Raw genomic sequence first — 24,306 nt, forward strand, 5'->3', positions numbered from 1 at the left:
TGATCCCTGAGGACTGCGACTCCTGGGTTCTCTATGTGCTTGTGCATCTACACCAAGGGTCAGCAAACTTTTTCAGTAGGGGGCCGGTCCACTGTCCCTCAGTCCTTGTGGTGGGCCGGACTATATTCTGGAGGGGAAAAAAGAACGAATTCCTATGCCCCCCCCCCAAATAACCCAGAGGTGCATTTTAAATAAAAAGGACACATTCTATTCATGTAAAAACACCAGGCAGGTGCCAAAAATAACCCAGAGATGCATTTAAAATAAAAGGACACATTCTACTCATGTAAAAACACGCTGATTCCCAGACCATCCGCAGGCCAGATTTAGATGGCGATTGGGCCAGATCCGGCCCCCGGGCCTTACTTTGCCTACCCATGGTCTACACCAAGGGGGAAGTTGTGGCTGGCTTATCCTGGAGTGCCTTCCCTTCCAACAGGATGTTTCTGCAAGGCGCAAGCGACAGGAAGGCGGGAGCGAATCGGCCCCTCCTAGGGGAGCCGTGAGGATATGCTTCTTGCGACTCCACCTGCTTTCTGCATTTTTGCCAGCCGAGGTAGGAGAGAGGAGTGCAGCTCAGAGAGGGCTGGAGTGCTGGAACACCTGGTTTGCATGCCAGAGGTTCCACGTTCAAACCCGCTCATTGCTCCAGCACAGCTGGAAGAAAGACTTCCACACCTGAAACCCTGGAGAGCTGTTACTGTTGTTGTTGTTTAGTCGTTTAGTCGTGTCCGACTCTTCGTGACCCCATGGACCAGAGCACGCCAGACACTCCTGTCCTCCACTGCCTCCCGCAGTTTGGTCAAACACATGCTGGTAGCTTCGAGAACACTGTCCCACCATCTCGTCCTCTGTCGCCCCCTTCTCCTTGTGCCCTCCATCTTTCCCAACATCTCAGGGTCTTTTCCAGGGAGTCTTCTCTTCTCATGAGGTGGCCAAAGTATTGGAGCCTCAGCTTCAGGATCTGTCCTTCCAGTGAGCACTCAGGGCTGATTTCCTTCAGAATGGATCGGTCTGATCTTCTTGCAGTCCATGGGACTCTCAAGAGTCTCCTCCAGCACCAGAATTCAAAAGCATCAATTCTTCGGCGATCAGCCTTCTTGATGGTCCAGCTCTCACTTCTGTACATCACTACTGGAAAAACCATAGCTTTGACTATACGGACCTTTGTTGACAAGGTGAGGTCTCTCCTTTTTCAGATGCTGTCTAGGTTTGTCATTGCTTTTCTCCCATGAAGCAGGCGTCTTTTAATTTCATGGCTGCTGTCACCATCTGCGGTGATCATGGAGCCCAAGAAAGTAAACTAGACGAGTGCAAATACACAGCAGCGAGCTCAATAGTAGGTTGGTGCCAAATCCAAAAGCGCAGGGTTCCTTTAGCACAGTTGCAGCCACGCTATTTTCTAAGATAACACCATAGTAATCTCGATCTCTCTCTCATTTTGAGTTTTATTTATTTATTAAAGTTCTTATGTTACATCGGTAAACATTATCATATTACATCACAAGGCTTATTATACTATAATTTTCAACATGTATACAAAGTTTATATACTAAAAGAAAAAAACAAGGACAAAAAACTACTCCAAAATCATGTATGTACCAACACTTTGGACTTTCTGTCTTTTCCGTTGTATATTCCTTTTTTTACAAATGAATGTGCTCTTATTATTGTATATTTCTTTACATTTTATCTAATACATTCCTGTATCAATATGTACCCTTGGTCTTATTTCTCAACTCAGTCTCTCTCCAACGTCAATCGAATGCTAGCATAGATAGCGAACCTTTACTGTCTTTTTGAACATATATCTTATATCTATCCCACTTTTCCATAAATTTTTGTTTTGAATTGCCTCTCAGGCTATTTGTCAACTGCGCCATTTCAGCAAATTCTTGTAGCTTGTTCTGCCAATCCGTTATTGTCGGGACTTCTTCCTTCCATCCCTTTGCCACCAAAGTCCGAGCTGCAGCCGTTGCGTATAAAAATACCTCTTTCTCTGAAGCCAAGCAGTCTAAAACCCTGGAGACGGCATGGAAATCCACACAGACACACCGGAAAAGCAGCAAAACAATTATTTAATTAACAAGGGTTGTCAACTTACAGTGGTACCTTGGGTTAAGTACTTAATTCGTTCCGGAGGTCTGTTCTTAACCTGAAGCACCACTTTAGCTAATGGGGCCTCCTGCTGCCGCCGCACGATTTCTGTTCTCATCCTGAAGCAAAGTTCTTAACCCGAGGTACTATTTCTGGGTTAGCAGAGTCTGTAACCTGAAGCGTATATAACCTGAGGTACCACTGTATTAGGTAATTTTCAATTGCTTAAATGTCCGCCACCAAATTAATTCAGGCTTGTAAACAGCCGCTAGGCCGGTCGCCACTGGGTGGGTGGCAAGCGTTGCCCACCAGGCAGCTAGGCAAAGAAGTGGAAGAGAGTTGGGTGTGGATCGTTGTCTTTCCCCCGCAAGTGAATAACTGAGATCCACGGGGACATCTGGCGCACTCAACGCTTTTGAGGGTGAGTTCCTTGTAGACTTATTTGGAAAAAAATGGAGGTTGCAATCCTTTATTGTGCTTCAGATGGGAGGTAAGCCCCATCAGGAATATAAAAGCCATGAAAGTGGCTTGCTGAAGGAGCGTCTCCACCCCCTTTGTTCTGCCCGGACACTGAGGTCCAGCGCCGAGGGCCTTCTGGCAGTTCCCTCACTGTGAGAAGCCAAGTTACAGGGAACCAGGCAGAGGGCCTTCTCGGTAGTGGCCCCTGCCCTGTGGAACACACTCCCGTCAGATGTCAAAGAGAACAGCAACTACCAGACTTTTAGATGACATCTGAAGGCAGCCCTGTTTAGGGAAGCGTTTAATGTTTGGTGTATTACGGTATTTTAATATTTTGTTGGAAGCCGCCCAAAGTGGCTGGGGAAACCCAGCCAGATGGGCGGGGTATAAATAATAATAATAATAATAATAATAATAATAATAATAATAATAATAATTCTGGCAAGGGAGCCCCTCCGCTGCGATCCTCTTCAGCTAGAGCCGCCAAGGGACTGAAACGATGAGTCTCCTGCTTGCAGAATGTGTGCTCTGCTTCCGCAGCCCCTCCTTAAAGCAGTGGGGGAAATACCGTATTTTTCGCTCTATAAGATGCACCAGACCACAAGACGCACCTAGTTTTTGGAGGAGGAAAACAAGAAAAAAAATATTCTGAATCTCAGAAGCCAGAACAGCAAGAGGGATCGCTGCGCAGTGAAAGCAGCAATTCCTCTTGCTGTTCTGGCTTCTGGGATAGCTGCGCAGCCTGCATTCGCTCCATAAGACGCACACACATTTCCCCTTACTTTTTAGGAGGGAAAAAGTGAGCAGAAAATACGGTAATTAGGATTGTGCCCCGCGTTACTCATACACGAAGTGGATTCATCAAAACGAACAGGCACGACTAGCTTAGCTGCAGGGGTTTCGTTCGGTCTACTGTAAGCATGACTAACGTTGGATAAATCCCTTCGTTCTTCCGAGTTTCTCGATGTGGCAGCCACAAGCCTGGGCTGTCCTGTGCGAGTGTCATTATCCCCAATTTGCAAATCTGGGAGAGGAAGAGGCCTGCCTGAAGGGAATTCCAGGCTTTCCAAATCACGGCAGGTTCCTAGCCCCTACACCACACCAGCCTCCTGAATAACTCTGCCAGTTTTTATGGAAAAGGAGAGGGGAGGAGAAGGAGAAGGAGGAAGAAAAAGCCAAGAAGCGAGAGAGTAAAAGAGGTCACCATTAGGGTGAAATAAAAAATGTAAGGTCTTATATATATAATAAATGTTCATAAATGTACCAAGCAAACACGTACATAAATATATCAACCACATGTCTGAAGCAGCAGAGGAAAACAGCCCTGAAACCATTTTGACTCCCAAACTGACCAAATGATTTCTCTGCAAGGTCAAGGAAAATGGAAAAGCCCACCCATTGTCTTTTCATTCACAAATCCTGTCTTAAGGGTATGTCTGTGTATGAATAGGGTGAGCCTGTGACCTGGCTCGGAACTAAGTATTTGTCACTACAAAAGACTGGCCAGGCTCCCCAGGGTATCCAATCAAGTAAGCATTAACAGGTAACCTGCCAGACAGGAGGTAAACAACGCACTCTGTTGTAGACCGCCTTTTCATTTATGTAGGTATGATGTGTCCGGGGGGCTGGTCTTGGACTACACCCCTTCTGTAATGCATGCATGATGTTTCTGGGGGTGGTCTTGGACTCTAGGGCGGGCAATTTAAAATGTCTATATAAGGGCGGACACACCTTGGCTCGGGGTTCTCTTCCTTCTCCTGCATGTGAAGGGGGCACCCTGTTGCAACAGTTCAATAAAGATCAGGCTTACGAGCTGCTTTGCTTCTCAATATTCTCTGGTTGGCCTCTGTTCTTTTCTCCTACTGATGGAGAACCTGCAAAGGACTCTATAAGGGCTCTTGTGTTCCCCATAAGGGCAGATTTTCGTTTATTACAGGGAAACACTTTCTCCTGCAGCATCTCCACTGCCAGGAAGTGGGCCGCCAAGACTTCCTCAAACCCTAGGAGAACTCTCCACTGTGTCTCGGCGCAAAAGGAAGAGTGTGTTGGAAAACAGGAAGCCTTTCTTGGCATAAATGGGCATTGCTACGTTTAAATGACCCACTGCCAGATCAAGAGGTGGGCATTGCTGCTAGGTATTTGGGACACAGCCCCCTCCCCCCCCCAAAAAAAAATTGCACATGCCAATTATAAACTTGGGTGGACTTTCAGAGTGGGTGGGGGGAACAAACTCTTAGCCACGAGTAGGCAAAATAAGGTCCAGGGGCCGAATCCGGCCCAATCACCTTCTAAATCCAGCCCACAGACAGTCCAGGAATCAGCATGTTTTTACATGAGTAGAATGTGTCCTTTTATTCATCTCTGGGTTATTTGTGGGGCCTGCCTGGTGTTTTTACATGAGTAGAATGTGTCCTTTTATTTAAAATGCATCTCTGGGTTGTTTGTGGGGCATAGGAATTCGTTCACGCCCTCCCCCCAAAATAGTCTGGCCCCCCACAGGTCTGAGGGACAGGGGACCGGCCCCCTGCTGAAAAAGTTTGCTGACCCCTGCTCTTAACTATCAAGGCTTGCTTCTGAGCTCTAAGGGGCCAGGAAGATTTTCTGGGCCCAGGACACTGGATATCAACATAATTCAAGTCCTGCTGGATCACACCAATGGCCCATCAGGATCCTGTTCTCACAGTGGCCAACAGATGCCTGTGAGAACCCTCTCCCTTCCTTTGTTGTTGTTGTTTAGTCGTGTCCGACTCTTCGTGACCCCCTGGACCAGAGCACGCCAGGCACTCCTGTCTTCCACTGCCTCCCGCAGTTTGGTCAGACTCATGCTGGTAGCTTCGAGAAAACTGTCGAACCATCTCGTCCTCTGTCACCCCCTTCTCCTTGTGCCCTCCATCTTTCCCAGCATCAGGGTCTTTTCCAGGGAGTCTTCTCTTCTCATGAGGTGGCCAAAGTGTTGGAGCCTCAGCCTCAGGATCTGTCCTTCCAGTGAGCACTCAGGACTTCCTATAGCTTCCAGCAACTGAGATTCAGAAGTACTGCTGCATCCATCCAGCCATGGAGGCAGCGTTAGCAGCATTTGAGAGCTTTACTGCTCTCCGTGAATTTGACTAATCCTCTCTTGAAGCCACCCAGGTTGGGGGAGCCCTCCCTGCCTCCTGTGGCGGTGAGTTCCATAGTTTAACTACAAATTGCATGAATAAGAACTTCCTTTCATCTGTCCTGAATCTTCCAAGATTCAGTTTTACTGGATGCCTAGAAGTTTATCAAGTGGAGACAGAAAAGAGGAATATGCAGCTGCCCCATACAGGGATCGAACCTGCAACCTTGGCGTGATCAGCACTGCACGCTCTAACCCCTGAGCTCCCTTTGCCATTACATCGCCAAGCACTTAGGAACACAGGAATACAGAAAGTTGCCTTAATGAAGGACCAGGTGTGCAGCCTGGGAATCATTCTGGACTCACAGCTGTCCATTGAGGCGCAGGTCAATTCTGTTTCCAGGGCAGCTGTCTGCCAGCTCCATCTGGTACGCAGGATGAGACCCTACCTGCCCACAGACTGTCTTCCTAGAGTGGTGCATGCTCTAGTTATCTCCCGCTTGGACTACTGCAATGCGCTCTACGTGGGGCTACCTTTGAAGGTGACCCGGAAACTGCAATTAATCCACAATGCGGCAGCTATACTGGTGACTGGGAGCGGACGCCGAGACCACATAACACCAGTCTTGAAAGACCTACATTGGCTCCCAGTACATTTCTGAGTACAATTCAAAGTGTTGGTGCTGACCTTTAAAACCCCAAACAGCCTCGGTCCAGTATACCTGAAGGTGCATCTCCACCTCCATCGTTCTGCCCGGACACTGAGGTCCAGCGCCGAGGGCCTTCTGGTGGTCCCTCACTACGAGAAGCCAAGTTACAGGGAACCAGGCAGAGGGCCTTATCGGTAGTGGCACCCGCCCTGTGGAACACCCTCCCACTAGATGTCAAAGAGAAAAACAACTACAGTGGTACCTCGCAAGACGAATGCCTCGCAAGACGAAAAACGTGCAAGACGAAAGAGTTTTCCGTTTTTTGAGTCGTTCCGCAAGACGAATTTCTCTATGGGCTTGCTTCGCAAAATGAAATGTCTTGCGAGTTCTTGCGAGTTTGTTTCCGTTTTCTTAAAGCCGCTAAGCCGTTAATAGCCGCTAAGCCGCTAATAGCTGTGCTTCGCAAGACGAAAAAACCGCAAGACGAAGTGATTAATTTCGTCTTGCGAGGCACCACTGTACCAGACCTTTAGAAGACATCTGAAGGCAGCCCTGTTTAGGGAAGCTTTTAATGTTTAATAGGTTATTGTATTTTAGTGTTTTGTTGGAAGCTGCCCAGAGTGGCTGGGGAAACCCAGCCAGATGGGCGGGGTATAAATAATAAATTATTATTATTATTATTATTATTATTATTATTATTGGACCATCTTTCTCAGTATTGTCTACATGATTGGCAGCAGCTCTCGAGGGTTTGGGGTGAGGGTTTTGGGCAGGGGTCTCTCTTAATACCTGCAGATGGCAGGGATTAAACCTGAGCACCATATGATCAGAGGCTCTCTATCCCGGTGCAGAATGAGTGCATCGAAGAGAGAAAGAGAGAGAGAGAGAAAAAAAAAATCTTGACTGCAAAAGTACCTCTGGTTAACTTGGTGGCAGCATTGTACATTAAAATAATAATACAACAATCTTTATTACGGTCCAGAGACCCAACAAATCATTACAAAGCAATACACAATTCAGACAGCCTACCTCCAGGTTAAACAAGCATTTTGTTCAGAATATAGGGATCATTGGTTCTTGCCGATAAAAACTTTGCCACTGCTAATGTTCTAGCATTTGTCTGGTCTTCCAATAGGAACCTGACACAGTGAGCATCTGATTTTCCCGGGAAAGGTACCAGCAAGGGTAATATCAGTTCAGCCCTGGCTTGCTCATATTTCGCACAATGCAACAAAATATGTTTTACGGAATCGATGTCTTGAGCACACGAGCAAAGTCTGTCCTGGTAGGGAACTCCTCTCAACCTGCCATCCAACACTGCAGAAGGAAAGACGTTTAGTCTGGCTTTGGTGAAAAGCCTTCGATAGTTTGGTACTGTCAGATAATAATAATAATAATAATAATAATAATAATAATAATAATAATACTTTCCCTCCTGCAAACTGCAAGCTTCTAGACCTCTGCGACTTCTTTCTCTAAGGCAGCCTTCTTCTGAGGCCCTGTCATTATGCAGATTGGCGTCGTGAAAATCTACCTGGAAATTCCTCGCTGGGTGGGGACCAGGTGAGGTTAACTCAGGTGAAATGTGAGCACTTTGTCCGGGCTCAGAGGTTCCCTTGGGTTTTTTTTAAATCCCCGCCTTCCCACGCGGGTTGGGTTTTGGCATAAAGAACCGAAACAGGAGAGGCTGGAGGCCGGGGATTGCCAGCAGGGAGCGCTCTTGCACGACGTGCTGATCGAATGAGTGTAGCCGGCGGAGAAAACAGGGAGTCGTCTCCAGCAGCGAGGGAATTTTGGGATTTTCCTCATCCCCGCTGTCGTCGTCTCCCAATTAGGTTTGACACCTGCTGGCACGGTGTCGAAAGACAGGAAGAAGCTTCCACGCCCTTAGCCACAGCTGGAGAGGTTTGTAATGGCTACGGGGCAGAGACTCCGCTCAGCCTTTCCCGTCCGGATCTTCCTGGAAACCAACTATGAGCAAAGAGGGTCTGCCTCCAGCCCCGATTCCCCACCAGCGCACTGCAATGCAAACTGGAAGGATCTGCAACACCTGCGGGGCAGAGACCGTCATCTTTTCTCTCCAACTTCTTAAACGGCGGACAAAATAAAGGCAGCAGCTAATCGCCTTTTAAAGAGAGGCGAGCCAGGGGTTCAAACTAACCTGCAAACCAAATCTCCCCCCCCCCCAATGAGTTGACTAAGAGACGGCCGACATGCACTCTGCACGCGCTCAGGGGCACTCTTTCTCCCATGCGCCCAAGGCTGGTTTTTCCGGACACCCCCCCCTACCCCGCAGTGCGCGCTGAGCCCCCGTTTCGCTTGCCAGAGCCGCATCTCGTCTCCTTCCTCTCGGCGCGCTCTCCGGTGCCTCTCCAGCCGTTCCGGATCCACTCCGGAGCGGCGGGGCGGGGTGTCGTGACTTCATCGCCGCCGCCCGCCATTGGCGCCCTGCCTTGTCACTCAAGGCACTTCCTTCTCGGGGTGGAGGGGGGGGGGAAGGCGAGAGGAAAGAAAAGCGAGAGAGGCAGAGAAAAGTTTGTTGGCGCATCAGGAGCGCACGGTTTCGCCGGTGGCCTTTGGAGACGCGCGCGCAAAGCGCACGAAGGCGCACCGTCGGGCTGCAGGCAAGCGGGCGCTCCAGCCTCCATCCATGTGAGACCCTCCCCGTTTTGCGGGGTGGGAGGTGGCGGGGAGACTCCGGCGACCGCCGCCCCGACGCCGCCACCACCACGATGGCCTCTCCTCCCGGCCGCTCCTCGTCCTGCTCTCCAGCCCCAATGTCCCCGGCAGCGGGAGCAGCAGCAGCTCCCGAGCCAGCGCCGGCTCCGTCGTGCGCCCTGGCCGGCGCCTCGCCTTGCCACGGCGTCTCCTTCCAGATCCAGATCGGGCTGACCCGCGAGTTCGTCCTGCTACCCGCATCTTCCGATCTCGCCCACGTCAAGCAACTGGCGTGCTCCATCGTGGATCAGAAGGTGCGCAAGGCGGCGGGGGGGGGGGGGTTGGCGGCAGGCGGTTCGCCATGGGGCTGTGGTCGGGGGGAGAGCAAGAAACCTCCGCCGGGGGAAGTCTCTAAAGCCTGGGAGGCTGGGATCGTGAATGCGTAACTCGTGTCTTTGTTGTTGTTTTATCTTTACTCCGGGTTAATAACTCCGGATTAACTGGAGAGGCGAGCCTGTCGCGGCTGCGTGGATGCTTTGGGTTGCTTTACGTTTTGTATTTGGTCAGAGGCTGTGCGCAGCTCAGTCGGTAGAGCAGGCTTGAGTTCAGGGTTGTGGGTTCTAGCCCCACGTTGGGCGAGAGATTCCTGCAATTCAGGGTGTTAGACTAGACCCTCGTGGTCCCTTCCAACTCAGCAATTCTATGATTCTATTGCAATGGTCTAAGGCAATATTTTGGATAACACGTTATCCACGTGCTCCCTTGTTGGGTCATGTATGCAAGATAATGGGCTGCTTTGCTTATAATAGTGTAACAAATATTGAAAAAACCTGAAGGAACGCCAGGTTAGCTACTGCAGTTTTCGGCCACGAATGCCTTCCATTCCTGAAGTTTTGTGCTGGCCATGAGCAGGATGTGGGGACCTTTTATTCCTCTCTGGTCGGTGAGCACTGAAGCGTGGTAAGAATTACGTGGTACTTTGGCATCAAAAGGGAAGCGTGGTACATGTCATGGCATCTGTTTGCAGTCCCTCCCTCGCTGCAGATTCTCCTGGCGCTAGTCGAAGCCAGTTTGCTGGGTGGGAGCTGCCTCCACTTTGAAAAAAATTAATACAGTGGTACCTCGGGTTACAGACGCTTCGGGTTACAGGCTCAGAAATGGTACCTCGGCTTAAGAACTTTGCTTCAGGATGAGAACAGAAATCGCAGCGGGAGGCCCCATTAGCTAAAGTGGTACCTCAGGTTAAGAACAGTTTCAGGTTAAGAACAGACCTCCAGAATGAATTAAGCTCTTAACCCGAGGTACCACTGTAAATCCATCCCTTTGTTACAGGTGGCACAGAACATCATCACCACCAAGCCTGTGGCAAAGTCTCGTGAGACTGGATGAAGTCTCACGAGATTTCTTTTTGCGCCTTCTGAAGACTAGGGGGGAGCCTTGCCACTTATGGGGCAGCCCTCCTCTCTCGGTTTGTGAGCGGTTCCTGCCTGGCTTCGAGCTCTGGCCAGCTCAGCCGAGTGCCAGTGGCCAGGGAGTGGCCGGTTGACCGGTAGCCGCTGCTCCCTTTCATTTCCATTCAGAGCACAGCCTTAGAAGCCATTGGTGCGCCTTGGTCCAGCTGGCAGAATGCCAGCCTGGCTGCAGGGCACCGGGGCGGGCAGAAGCTATAAAGTGCCAAGGTGGAGCTTGTATGGGGGGGCACCAGTTTTGCTGCCCTTCCCAGCCCACAACCAGAGACACACTGAAAGTGCATAGCCTCCACAAGAATCCTGGGAACCGTAGCTCTGCAATTCCAGCAAACTACAGTTACCAGGGTTCCCTGGGGTAAGCCATTTTGCTTTATGCGTTGCGGCTGTGACCCTTCCGGTCATGCTTCGTGTCTTCCCTCTCTTTTGTATTCTTTGGCAGCAAAATAAATTGCAGGCTCCTTGGGGCAGCGACCTTCGGGAGGTGTTTCTTTTTTAAAAAGTGCATTTACTCTGCAAAGGCAGATGTGCTGCGTAAGATGAATAAAAAGGGAGCCTCGCATCTGAAGGGCCTCAGTGTGGGTGTTGTGATTTCATTACTCACACGGCAACTGCGGTGTGGTGATTTGTGTGTCCGTTTTATTGTGTGTGTCGTGGGCCTGCCCAGCCCTTTGTGTATATTGGAGGCTGTTTGTGTACGGTTCATATCCAGCTGTGTGTTTATCTGTAGGTAAACACTGCTGTTTGTATGTGTAGGACGTTGGAGGCCTTGTGCACAGACACACTTTATCTGTCCCCGCAAAGGTCTTTCGGGAACAACTGTTGGCATTAGAATCATAGAACCGTAGAGTCGCAAGGGACCCCGAGGGGTCCTGCGATGCAGGAATCTGGGCTAAAGCAGCCATGACAGATGGCCGTCCAACATCTGCTTAGAAACTTCCAAGGAAGTCCACAACCTCCCGAGGGAGACTTTTCCACTGTCAAAAAGCTCTTACTGTCAGAAAGTTCTTCCTGATGTTGAGTCGGAATCTCCTTTCTTGTAACGTGAAGCCATGGGTTCGAATCCTACCCTCCAGAGCAGGAGAAAACAAGCTTGTGGCCCCGCAGGTGGCATTGGGCTCCCATCATGACCGGCCATGACTGGGGCGGGGGGGTCACCGGTTTCCCCCTGCGTCGTGTACTAATGTCTGTCGATCAGCTGTTTGGCAAGGGCAGGCCGAGTAAAATAATAATAATAATAATAATAATAATAATAATAATATAAAATTTTATTTATATCCCGCCCTCCCCAGCCGAAACCGGGCTCAGAGCGGCTAACAACAATAAAGTAACACTTCATTCTAAAATCAATTCAAAATCAAATTAATGGCAACTATTGGGGCTAGAGTTCTATGAGGATTACCGAGGGAGGGGGTCAGACTGCGCCTTGGCCAAAGGCCTGGTGGAACAGCTCTGTCTTGCAGGCCCTGCAGAAAGATGTCAAGTCCCGCAGGGCCCTGGTCTCGTGTGACAGAGCGTTCCACCAAGTTGGGGCCACAGCCGAAAAGCCCTGGCTCTGGTTGAGGCCAGCCTAACCTCCCTGTGGCCCGGGACCTCCAAGATGTTTTTGTTTGAAGACCGTAAGGTCCTCTGTGGGACATACCAGGAGAGGCGGTCCATACATTTAAAGCACCTTGATATACCACTTTAAACAGCCCTGGCTTCCCCCAAGGAATTCTGGGAGTTGTAGTTTAAGGGTGCTGAGAGTTGTTAGATCACCCATATTCACAGAGCTGCAGTCTTCAGAGTTACCTGAGCAGAGGGAATTATCGATACACCGCTCTGTGAATTGTAGCTCTGCGAACTCCTGACCCATTTCAGCTCCTTTAACAAACTACACTTCCCAGGATCCTTTGGAGCAAACTGTTTAAACTGGCATCGCAGTGCTTTAAATGCATGTGGCCAGAATCTAGCCCACTTTTTAAAATGAGAGGTGCTGGGGCTTAAGGCCGCGCCTGACAGGCCCTCTTTCAAAATTCAGACAGGCAGAGATGGGTGATAGGTCTCTCTGAGGTAGGTGAGAGGGACCTTAACGCATGCTCAGAGGCACTCTTGTTTTGCATGCTCTCAAGGCTGGATGATGCGGAATGTATTTCTGAGCTGTGTGGGGAATCCTGGCGAACCCATTACATAAATAAATATACAAATTTCTAATCTTCAGGGGGTAAGTACCACTAGTTTCCTAGGCCGAAAGAGCATCTCCGTCCCATTCGTACGAGGCTGACACCTGCAAATTTGGGGGAACCCCTGGGGTTTGAGCAATCTTTTTCTTGCGGGGGGAACCGCCCCAAAGACGGACAAAACCTCAAACTGAGAGGAAGGGAGCAAGCAATGGAGTCGCTGGAATCCTGCAGTAACTCAGTACTGCAACATTCTGTTGCAGTTCCCTTTCCTCGCAGCTGTAATATTTACATAGCTCTTTTCGAGTCGCGCTTTGCATAAACGATCTCGATAATCTTTGCAACGGTCTTGCAAGATAGGGTCAGGCGTGCTATCGTTCCCGAAGCGAAGGGGACGTGAGACTCATACAGAGAATAGCGGTTTCTCCAAAGGCCACGTACCGCATCTGTGGCTGTGGCGATGTGGCTGCCTGGACTCTTTCCCCCTCCTCTCCCAGCCGGTCCAGGGCCCCTCGTGCTATATATACAAGTATTTAATGTTTCAGCGAAGGAGCGGAAACAGCAGCCAAGACGCTGGCTGCTTCTCTCCCCTCTGTGCAGGAAAGGGAAGTGTCCCTGGTTCCGAGAGGCCGAGCGATAATCTTTGGGATGTCTACAGGATGGGAGCGTCCCTCGTCCACATCCTTTAGGAAACTTGGAAGCATCCTTGCCAGGGAGAGTTAAGTCAAGCCGGGTATTAAGAAACAGGCAAGCCTTCTCCTCCGAGTCACACAGACCCTTCTGCCATCCCAAACTGCAGATTTGCAGCTGAGAAACTGTGGAACTCCCTGCACCAGTTTCTAGAAACTAGAAGGAGTGGAGATTTGCTTGGGTACTGCAAGCTCTTCTACGTTCATAATGTCCATTCTGGTCTTTTTGCTCCAAACTATTCCGTAAACTTCATTCCCTAACACTGGGCTGTATTCCATGCTTTAAAAAAAATCCATCTCAAATCAATAATATCAAAGTTCTGCCCTTAGGCAATCTGAACTCTGGGTTATGCAGATTGAAAGTCGATTTGCATAATCTTTTCTATTTTGCATGTTAACTTCCCTTTTTCTCGCTCATTCATTCTGATTGTAGTTGTCATGGGGAGAGCTGAAGGCACCTCCTGCTACTAAAAAACTTGCTCAACCACCTTCCTGGCTTTTGCAATGTCTGTTAGCTTTCCATGAGGACTAGAAACCTGCTTCTTGCTCGCTTGAATTGAGGCTGAGGTTTTGGGAAGCTGGATCCTGTCTCCGCTGCCACATTCTGGGCTCGTCTAAAGCCCTGCAGACAACTAAACTTCCTTAGTTCATTCTCTGCGTGGTCCATCTCTGCAATCTCTATTTTAGGGAGGCAAGGCATTCTGTAAATGTGAGCCACCACCAAGGAGGCCCTGTCGCCAGCACCTGTCAATCATATCTCCAGCGGAGACAGGGCAGGAAGGAGGGCCTTAGAAGCACATCTTAACACCATGGCAGGTTCACCCGGGCAAAAGCCAGTGTCTCTGTTCTTCAGTCCTGATCATTGCTTTGAAGCAAGCAAAGCGGCAACACAGAAGAAGGCGCTTTTGAGCATGTGCAGAATTTTGGAGGGCTAGGTTTTGGGGGAAAAGCGAGGGGCAAGAAGAGGTTTACAAACTGTCCTGGTCTGTTTTTTGGCCTCGGCAGCGTCCTTCCCCACACGTTCGAATGAGGCAGGCTTATTCAGGGGGTGCCCAACAGTCTGTGGAGCATGTGTAGAGCTCTGATCTCCCAACAGATTGGCTGGAGGACTCGGGAGAAAGAGCCAGGGATCTGCAGTCGCTGTGTGCCCAATTCACATCTGTTTGAGCCCTGAACGTGCAGGAAGCGAATTCTAATCCTGCTTCCCCGTATATCATTTGGGAGGGCCACGTCCCTACCATCCATTTTAAGGACTCTTACGCTGCATTAAACCGTCGTGGAGAATCCTAGGATCCGTATGTGATGACCTTGCAGAGCTACAATTCCCAGCACCCTAAAACTACAGTTCCCAGGATTCTTCACGACAGCTAAAGTGGCATAAAAGTAAAGGTACCCCTGACCGTTAGGTCCAGTCGTGGCTGACTCTGGGATTGCGGCGCTTTATTGGCCGAGGGAGCCGGCGTACAGCTTCCGGGTCATGTGGCCAGCATGACTAAGCCGCTTCTGGCGAACCAGAGCAGCGCACAGAAACACCGTTTACCTTCCCGCCGGAGCAGTACCTATTTATCTACTTGCACTTTGACGTGCTTTCGAACTGCTAGGTTGGCAGGAGCAGGGACCGAGCAATGAGATCTCACCCCGTTGCGGGGATTCGAACCGCCGACCTTCTGATTGGCAAGTCCTAGGCTCTGTGGTTTAACCCACAGCGCCACCCTAAAGTGGCATAAGAGGGCTTTAAATTTGAGGTGTGGATGTCCTCCTTTGGGAGGGCTTTGGGAAGCATTTAAAATCAAAGGGAGATGGCGTCTGCCAACAGCGGTCTCGCTGCTTTTAACACTGACAGCTTGGCTACGCGTTGAACTTCCATGTTGCGAGGCAGTCTACCTCTGAATTCCAGGTGCTGTCTTGGGAGCAAGAATTCCTGGCGCTGAGGACCCGCAGAGCACACCCGCACCCCACGTTTCAAAGCGTGTAGTCTCCCCTTAGTCCTGGGAACTGTAGCTCACCCATCCCAGAACTACAATGCCCAGCGCCCTTAAGAAACTACATTTCCCAGGATTGTGGGGTTTTTTTTTTTGGGGGGGGAGCTTTAAATGTGTGCTGTAGCTGTGACCCTTTTGCGTCTTTCTTCTCCTCCACTGTCTTCTCTGCTCGCAGAACTACAATTCCCAGGATCCCTGAGATTCCTGCCTTGCAGGGGATTGGACCAGATGAACCGTAGGGTCCCTTCCCACTTGACAATTCTATGTTTTTTTTTGGGGGGGGGAGAGAAGCCGGGTGCTTTATAACTGTATGCTGTGGTTTCACCCACATGCTGTTAGTATGCTGTTAGTTTCACCCACCGAGGCAATGTTCCTGTTCCTGTGCCCTTCGTTTATTTTGGGATACGGCACCCCTATGACAACATGATGTCCCCATCCCTTTGTTGTTGTTGTTGTTTAGTTGTTTAGTCATGTCCGACTCTTCGTGACCCCCTGGACCAGAGCACGCCAGGCACTCCTGTCTTCCACTGCCTCCCGCAGTTTGGTTAAACTCATGCTGGTAGCTTCGAGAACACTGTCCCACCATCTCGTCCTCTGCCGTCCCCTTCTCCTTGTGCCCTCCATCTTTCCCAGCATCAGGGTCTTTTCCAGGGAGTCTTCTCTTCTCATGAGGTGGCCAAAGTATTGGAGCCTCAGCTTCAGGATCTGTCCTTCCAGTGAGCACTCAGGGCTGATTTCCTTCAGAATGGAGACATTGGATCTTCTTGCAGTCCGTGGGACTCTCAAGAGTCTCCTCCAGCACCAGAATTCAAAAGCATCAATTCTTTGGCGATCAGCCTTCTTTATGGTCCAGCTCTTACTTCCATACATCACTACTGGGAAAACCATGGCTTTTACCATACGGACCTTTGTTGGCAAGGTGATGTCTCTGCTTTTTCAGATGCTGTCTAGGTTTGTCATTGCTTTTCTCCCAAGAAGCAGGCGTCTTTTAATTTCGTGACCCCTGTCACCATCTGCAGTGATAATGGAGGCCAAGAAAGTAAAATCTCTCACTGCCTCCATTTCCTCCCCTTCTATCTGAAGAAGTGTGCATGCACACGAAAGCTCATACCAAGAACTACCTTAGTTGGTCTTTAAGGTGCTACTGGAAGGAATTTTTTTTTGTTTCTATTTGCCAGGAGGTGATTGGGCCAGTGGCCATGATCTTCGTTTTTTTGATGTTGAGCTTCAGACCATATTTTGCGCTCTCCTCTTTCACCCTCATTAAAATGTTCTTTCATTCCTCCTCATTTTCGGCCATCAAGGCTGAAATAATATGCGTCTTTCCCAGCCAGTCTGTTTCTTCATGTTTCTCGTCTTTCTAGAATTTCAGCTTGGACTGAGGATGGGAATGACCAGAATTGACTTATTAGAGTGTTTTCTTCTGTAGAGAAATAGTTGCTACGTGTCTCTCCCTCTGTTTCTGTTCCTTTGCATTGCTCTGTCTGGTTCCATGTGCACCAAGGACCCTGCATCAGCAATAATGCAGGGTATTTTTAATTTTGGGGGTGGGCTGTGCAGGAAAAACATTGTCCCCTGGCTCTGGGTACCTGTTGCTTAGATGCAGGGAAGGCCTTGGGGTTTTTTCCTCCTCCTCGCACCTGGGGCCGCCTTATCCTTCTCCATCTTGGCTCTCGCTTTGAATAGAGGGCTGTTCCCTCTTGCATGACTCACAAACAGGCAGCTCTTTCTCTTGGGCTCACCCTGGCTTGGCTGCCTTTATTGCCTACTATTATTGAGGCCGTTTCCTGCCCGCCAGGAACACTTTGGGCTGCCGGGAGAGGAGGTTCAGGAGGGAAGTGCGTGACTCAGGCCCTTAACTGCTGCCTCGCTGGGCCCAGGTGCCCCAGGGTGGCGGATTCGAGAGCCGCTTCCTCCCAGCCCTTCACCCTCACCTGGGAAAGCCCGGGGTGGAGTTTCCCTGCCCCTGCTATACCTGAGCATACTAGGTAGACGAGCTCATGCAGAGTTTCAAAAAGGCATAGAATCTTAGAGTTTCCGAGCTGGAAGGGGTACCCAAAGGCCATGTAATCTGACCCCTTGCAGGACCTGAATAATAATAATAATATAATAATAATTTATTATTTATACCCTGCCCATCTGGCTGGGTTTCTCCAGCCACTCTCGGCGGCTTCCAATGGCATATTAAAATAAAAGAACCTATTAAACATTAAAAGCTTCCCTGCCTTCAGATGTCTTCTAAAAATCTGGTAGTTTTTTTTCTTTGACATCTGGTGGGAGGGCGTTCCACAGGGCAGATGCCACTACCGAGAAGGCCCTCTGCCTGGTTCCCTGTAACTTGGCTTCTCGTAGTGAGGGAACCACCAGAAGGAGCTGGACCTCGGAGCTGGACCTCAGTGTCCGGGTAGAACAATGGAGGTGGAGACGCTCCTTCAGGTATACAGGACCGAGGCTGTATAGGGCTTTAAAGGTCAGCACCAACACTTTGAATTGTGCTCGGAAATGTACTGGGAGCCAATGTAGGTCTTTCAGGACCGGTGTTATGTGGTCCCGGCAGCCACTCCCAGTCACCAGTCTAGCTGTCACATTCTGGATTAGTTGTAGTTTCCGGGTCACCTTCAAAGGTAGCCCCACATAGAGCGCATTGCAGTAGTCCAAGCGGGAGATAACCAGAGCATGCACCACTCTGGCGAGACAGTCTGCGGGCAGGTAGAGTCTCATCCTGCGTACCAGATGGAGCTGGGAGACAGCTGCCCTGGACAGAGAATTGACTTGCGCCTCTATGGACAGCTGTGAGTCCAAAATGACTCCCAAGCTGCTCACCTGGTCCTTTAGGGGCACAGTTACCCCATTCAGGATCAGGGAGTCCCCCACACCGACCCACCTGTCCAACCCTTTGCAGCAATGAAAGAGAATCGCAGAATAAAAAGACCCAGCTTGTTCAAGCCAGTCTCCTGTTCTCACAGTGGCCAACCAGGTGCCTGTAATGGGAAGCCATTCAGATTGGTGGTGATCGCTGCCTCCAGTGGGAGTGAGTTCCATAGGTTAACCATGCGCCATGTGAAAAAGGACTTCTGCCCTGAATCTTCCAGCGTTCAGTTTCATTGCATGCCCACAGCTTCTAACGTTAGCAGAGAGGGAGGAAAAACTCTCCTCTGCCCAGTTTTGTCATGCCAGGCATAATTTTATAAACTTCTATCCTGTTGCTTTTTCCTCGCCATCTCTCCAAACCAATGGTTCTCAGCTTCCCCACCCCACACTTTCAGAATATCGTATTTTTCCGTGTACAGTGGTACCTCGGGTTAAGTACTTAATTCGTTCCGGAGGTCAGTTCTTAACCTGAAACTGTTCTTAACCTGAAGCACCACTTTAGTTAATGGGGCCTCCTGCTGCTGCCACGCCGCCGGAGCACGATTTCTGTTCTTATCCTGAAGCAAAGTTCTTAACCTGAAGCACTATTTCTGGGTTAGCAGAGTCTGTAACCCGAAGCATATGTAACCAGAGGTACCACTGTATAAGACTAGGCTTTCCCCTTAAAAAATAATGTCCAAAATTTGGGGGTGTCTTATACAGGGGGGCCATCTCCCCCCATATTCTTAAATCAGAGTCCCCCAAAATAGGGGACTTCTTATACATGGGGGTGTCTTATAGATGGGAAAATACAGTATTTTTTTTTTATTCTAGCCACACCCATTTTCAATAAAAAAAATCCTTCCAGTAGCACCATAGAGACCAACTAAGTTAGTTCTTGGTATGAGCTTTCGTGTGCATGCACACTTCTTCAGATACACTTCTTTTTCAATCGATAGCTGTGCATGATTTGAACCTAGAGCACAACTGCTTTATAAGAAAACGATACGTGAGCCTATTACATACGTACCTTAAATATCTGTACAACTCAACGTGTGAGCATGCAGTGTGATCCCTTGATGTTCTTGCCCTCATTTTGGAAAGATATTGATCCATTATTTGCAAATTAAAAGCAAACAAACATTTTGATACTAGACTATACTGAAATGATTAAATGCCACTTTTGCCCGTCGCTGAATCTTCCTGTCACACCTTCTGAGAACTAAAAATAAATAAATCCCAAACTTTGCAACCTTTGTTTATAGGGGAATCGCTCTGCCCCCTCGATCAATCATTTCCTGGAAGCTGGATGCAGCCTTGATCAGAATCAGAACCGGAGGCACTCTAAACACCACCCCAAAACTTTGTACAGATGTTGTGCCCAACTCGCGGCTGGGCATCCTTTGCCCTGCAACCTGGGCACACGACCCGCAGCTGGAGAGCTGGGTGGAAAAGCCTGTCTCAGTGCTCTCCTTGCAGCAGCTACGCCCTCCTGCCTGTCCCTCTTGCCCGGTGTTTGGTGGTAAAGGGACCCCTGACCATTAGGTCTAGTTGTGGCCAACTCTGGGGTTGCGGCGCTCATCTCGCTTTACTGGCCGAAGGAGCCGGCGTACAGCTTCCGGGTCATGTGGCCAGCATGACTAAGCCGCTTCTGGCGAACCAGAGCAGCGCACGGAAACGCCGTTTACCTTCTCGCCGGGGTGGTACCTATTTATCTACTTGCACTGGTGTGCTTTTGAACTGCTAGGTGGGCAGGAGCAGGGACCGAGCAACAGGAGCTCACCCCGTCGCGGGGATATGAACCGCCGACCCTCCGATCGGCAAGCCCTATGCTCTGTGGTTTAACCCACAGCGCCACCCGTGCCCCTGTTTGGTGGTAGGGTGCCCCTGTGCGGGGCTAGACATCAGCCAGGTGAGTTTTGGGGCAAGCACAGGTCCCATTCCGACCACACCAAGGTCTCTGGATGCCGGACTGGCGACTGGGGAAAGCCAAGTGCAGGGGTTGGCAACCTTTTTCAGCAGGGGGCCAGTCCACTGTCCCTCAGACCTGGGGGGGGGGGGGGCGGAATATATTTTTTAGGGGGAAAGAACGAATTCTTATGCCCCACCAAAAACCCAGAGATGCATTTTAAATAAAAAGCATACATTCTACTCATGTAAAAACACGCTGATTCCTGGACCGTCCGTGGGCCAGATTTAGAAGGAGATTGGGCCGGATCCTGCCTACCCATGGCCTACCCATGGCCAGATGTGTCCCTAAGAGAAGAATCTGAAATATTTCCCTCAAAGCTTGGATTCGTTTTGTTCCAGATGGTTTGAATGTGTTGAGAATCGCTTTCAGATTTGTTCTTTAAAATACACAGCGGTGTAGAAATATTCATAATAAATTCCATTGCAAAAATGCAACAACCCAACAGCGCCGGGACCAGGCATCCCCAACCTTCGGCCCTCCAGATGTTTTGGACTACAATTCCCATCATCCCTGACCACTGGTCCTGTTAGCTAGGAATCATGGGAGCTGTAGGCCAAAACATCTGGAGGGCCGCAGGTTGGGGGTGCTTGGCCCTAGACACTCTGTCGTGGTGACCGCGAAATAGGCCGATTAGATTATGTATCTTGAGTTTCTCACACTACCCCTGTACCTGGAGCTTCCATTCCTGGTGGCATAATGAGATCAGTATCTGAATTTTAGTATATTTGTTTTCCTTCATCCCTTCTCAGTCTGATGAGGATTATGCCGCTGTGGTAGGTTGAGGATTAGATTTTCAATATATATAACTCTGTGGGAAGCCTTGTGTTTTTTTGGAGACAGCATCCAGGGGCCCCATTTCCCACACCCAGGTCACATTAAATTGTGATTAATTTGAAAGGCTAAAAATAATTAGCTTAATTTAAATGCCTGCTCATCACTAAATTCATTCATATGCATGTAGTTTTCCTTCAGAATCAAGCGCTGCACGTTCCTTAAAATTGGAACTTATCTTTTATAAGGGTTTTTTCCGGTAACTATTTTTTAAATTGCAGTTTTAGAAAGGATTAGACAAAAGAGAGAGAGAAAATACATATATAGGGGGCATTTTAAGCAACAAGAGGCAACAAGTGTTTTGTATTGCTGTCTTGTTCTGCATTATTTTAGAAATCATTCCAGGCTTGCATATTTAGAAGTATTTCAGCTCGATTTGATGCTAAGGCTCAGTTATTTGAATTCTAAATCATTATGTCCCTTCTAGCTGATCAGTCGTGGAACAGCTTTGAATTCATTTGCATAATGGAATATATTAGTGTTTCCTTCATGTCAGTGAAATCATGGCGCTGCCTCACGCATCCTCTTATGTTTTGTTGTGAACCTCCCTGTGATCATTGGGTGAGGGTGGTGTACAAATTTAATAAACCACCGGGGTCATCTGGTCCAGCCCGCTTCAATGCAGGGACATTTTTGCCCAATGTGGGTCTCAGACCCACGATCCTGAGATTAAGAATCTCATGCTCTACCAACTGAGCTATCCCAGCAGGCTGCTGTTAATAATAATAATAATAATAATAATAATAATGTTTTAATACAACTAGATTCTTAAACTATAATCTTTCATGTGTTTTTAGCTTTTTTGTACATTTTATCTGTGTTTTAATTTGCGTAAGCCGCCTTGAGTGACTGGGAAAAGGGCAAGATGTTAATAGTAATAGTAGTAAATCAAATTATCATTATCATTATCATTATTATTTAATTCATTTTTTAATATATCATTTTCAACAGTCATTCAACACATAGGTCACATCTTACACAGTTTTTTTTGGACTTCCATCAACCACATCTGAAAAGTTTCCAATTTTTTCACTTCAATTACATTTCTTAGTCTCACTATTGCTTTTAATTATCTTATCTATTTACTCTCTCATAATGGCCTTCCTTACAAGATTTCATATATCCCTCCTTACAAAACTTCTTGCAGTCCTGCCAGCGTCGTCTGTTGATTACAGTCGCTTTTCAAATAGTTCGCATATTTATTCCAGTCCTCTTGAGAATCTCTGGTCCCGCAGGTTTCGAATCCTTCCTGTTAGTTTATCCAATTCTGCATAGTCCATTAATTTCGTCTGCCATTCTCCTTTCGTCGGTAATTCTTCTTGTTTCCATTTCTGTGCCAACAATACTCTTAGTAAATTAAATTATCTTGTGCCTGCTTTGTCAGGGATAGGTGGGATTTGCTTTCTGGGCAAAGAGTGTTTTTTCTGGGATGCCCCCACCAACCCCTATTTCCTGTAACAAACAGTGCAAGCTGTACTGGGGGATTATTGTGTTCCTTTATTCCACCCTCCGACTGCCTATATGCATTTATTATTATTATTATTATTATTATTATTATTATTATTATTAGGGATGGAGGATCAATGCTGCTCAACAGTCCAACAGATCAAATAATGGCGGGTGTGTGCCAACCGGGAGCCTTTGAGGAGCACGTACATTCTCTACATCCTCTCTACATCCTCTCTTGGCTTATGGCTTGGAAACTGACTTCTGGGAGAGTTCCCCCCCCCCCCCCAATTTTTACAATGCGGTCTTAAGTGTGTTTATCTGTGCCGCTTGGGCTTGCCGGTTGAAAGGTTGGCGGTTCGAATCCCCGCGACGGGGTGAGCTCCCATTGCTCGGTCCCTGCTCCTGCCAACCTAGCAGTTCAAAAGCACACCTGTGTAAGTAGATAAATAGGTACCACTCCGGCAGGAAGGTAAACGGCGTTTCCGTGCGCCGCTCTTGTTCTCCAGAAGCGGCTTAGTCATGCTGGCCACATGACCTGGAAAAACTGTCTGTGGACAGAACATTGGCTCCCTCGGCCTTTAAAGCGAGATGAGCGCTGCAACCCCAGAGTCGTCTGTGACTGGACTTAATTGTCAGAGGTCCTTTACCTTTACGCTGTGGGTAAAACCTCAGCGCCTAGGACTTGCCGATCACATGGTCGGTGGTTCGAATCCCCGCGGCGGGGTGCGCTCCCGTCGTTTGGTCCCAGTGCCTGCCAACCTAGCAGTTTGAAAGCACCCCCAGGTGCAAGTAGATAAATAGGGACCGCTTACCAGCGGAAAGGTAAACGGCGTTCCGTGTGCTGCGCTGGCTCGCCAGATGCAGCTTGTCACGCTGGCCACGTGACCCGGAAGTGTCTGCGGACAGCGCTGGCTCCCGGCCTATAGAGTGAGATGAGCGCACAACCCTAGAGTCTGGGCAGGGGCACCTTTACCTTTAAGTATTTTGCTCCCTTTCCATGGAGGTGCAGGTTACAGCAACAGCCAAGGCGACATTTTTCCAACTTCGTCGCATCAAGCAGTTGGTCCCTTACCTTTCCCACCCCGACTTGGCCACAGTGATCCATGCGACAGTCATCTCCAGGCTTGACTACTGTAATTCGCTCTATGCAGGGCTGCCCTTGAAGCTGTCCCAGAAACTCCAGCGGGTGCAGAATGCTGCAGCGAGGCTCCTCACGGGGCCTCTGCCATGGGAGCATATTCACCCAGTGCTTTTCAAGCTGCACTGGCTCCCGGTGGAGTACAGGGTCAGATTTAAGGTGCTGCTTTTGACCTTTAAAGCCCTTCACGGCCTAGGACCCTCGTACCTACGGGACCGTCTCTCCTGGTATGCCCCACGGAGAGCCTCAAGGTCCATAAATAACAACACCCTAGTGGTCTCAGGCCCTAAGGAAGTTAGATTGGCTTCAACCAGAGCCAGGGCCTTCTCAACACTGGCCCCGGCCTGGTGGAACGCTCTGCCTCATGAGACCAGGACCCTGCAGGATCTGATTTCTTTCCGCAGGGCCTGTAAGACAGAGTTGTTCCGCCTGGCCTTTGGCTTGAAGCCAATTTGATTCCCTCCCTCCCTCTCTTTTTTTTTTTTTCTTTTCCTTCTCCTCCTGCGATGAGGCTACATTTTAATATTTTAATGTTCCATTATTTTAATGTTGTATTTTAATGTTGTTTTTAAGTTGTAATCATTCATCTTGTTTTTATGATTGCTTGTAAGCCGCTCTGACCCCGGCATTGGCTGGGGAGGGCGGGGTATAAATAAAAAATTATTATTATTATTATTATTATTATTATTATTATTATTATTATTATTATTATTTTAATGTCCCCCACGCCAAAGCGGCCGCCTGAGGCAATTGCCTCGCTCTGTCTAATGGCAGGGCTGGCTTTGTGTGGAAGCAAGACATACTGAAAT

General features: G+C 48.9%; 2 protein-coding genes and 1 long non-coding RNA gene across 4 annotated transcripts in view; 2 read left to right on the plus strand and 1 right to left on the minus strand.

The window, feature by feature from the left end:
- Positions 1-24,306, minus strand: part of LOC310851855 — a 250,124-nt gene that overhangs the window by 45,905 nt on the left and 179,913 nt on the right. The gene's annotated exons all lie outside the window — the stretch shown is intronic.
- STRN4 (striatin 4) overlaps positions 1-24,306 on the plus strand; it is a 195,592-nt gene that overhangs the window by 38,342 nt on the left and 132,944 nt on the right. The gene's annotated exons all lie outside the window — the stretch shown is intronic.
- PRKD2 (protein kinase D2) overlaps positions 7,722-24,306 on the plus strand; it is a 51,801-nt gene continuing 35,216 nt past the window's right edge. The window contains exon 1 of one of the 2 annotated variants that reach the window (XM_083753729.1): positions 7,722-9,275. In XM_083753729.1, coding sequence (XP_083609855.1) covers positions 9,036-9,275 — 240 coding nt within the window. In that variant the 5' untranslated portion in view covers positions 7,722-9,035. Of the gene's footprint in view, positions 9,276-12,192; positions 12,480-24,306 lie in introns of those variants that run through there. The other variant, XM_083753730.1, reaches the window with a different exon arrangement.

Source organism: Podarcis gaigeae (assembly GCF_964106915.1).
Source record: "Podarcis gaigeae genome assembly, chromosome: 8".
Taxonomy (NCBI): Eukaryota; Metazoa; Chordata; class Lepidosauria; order Squamata; family Lacertidae; genus Podarcis; species Podarcis gaigeae.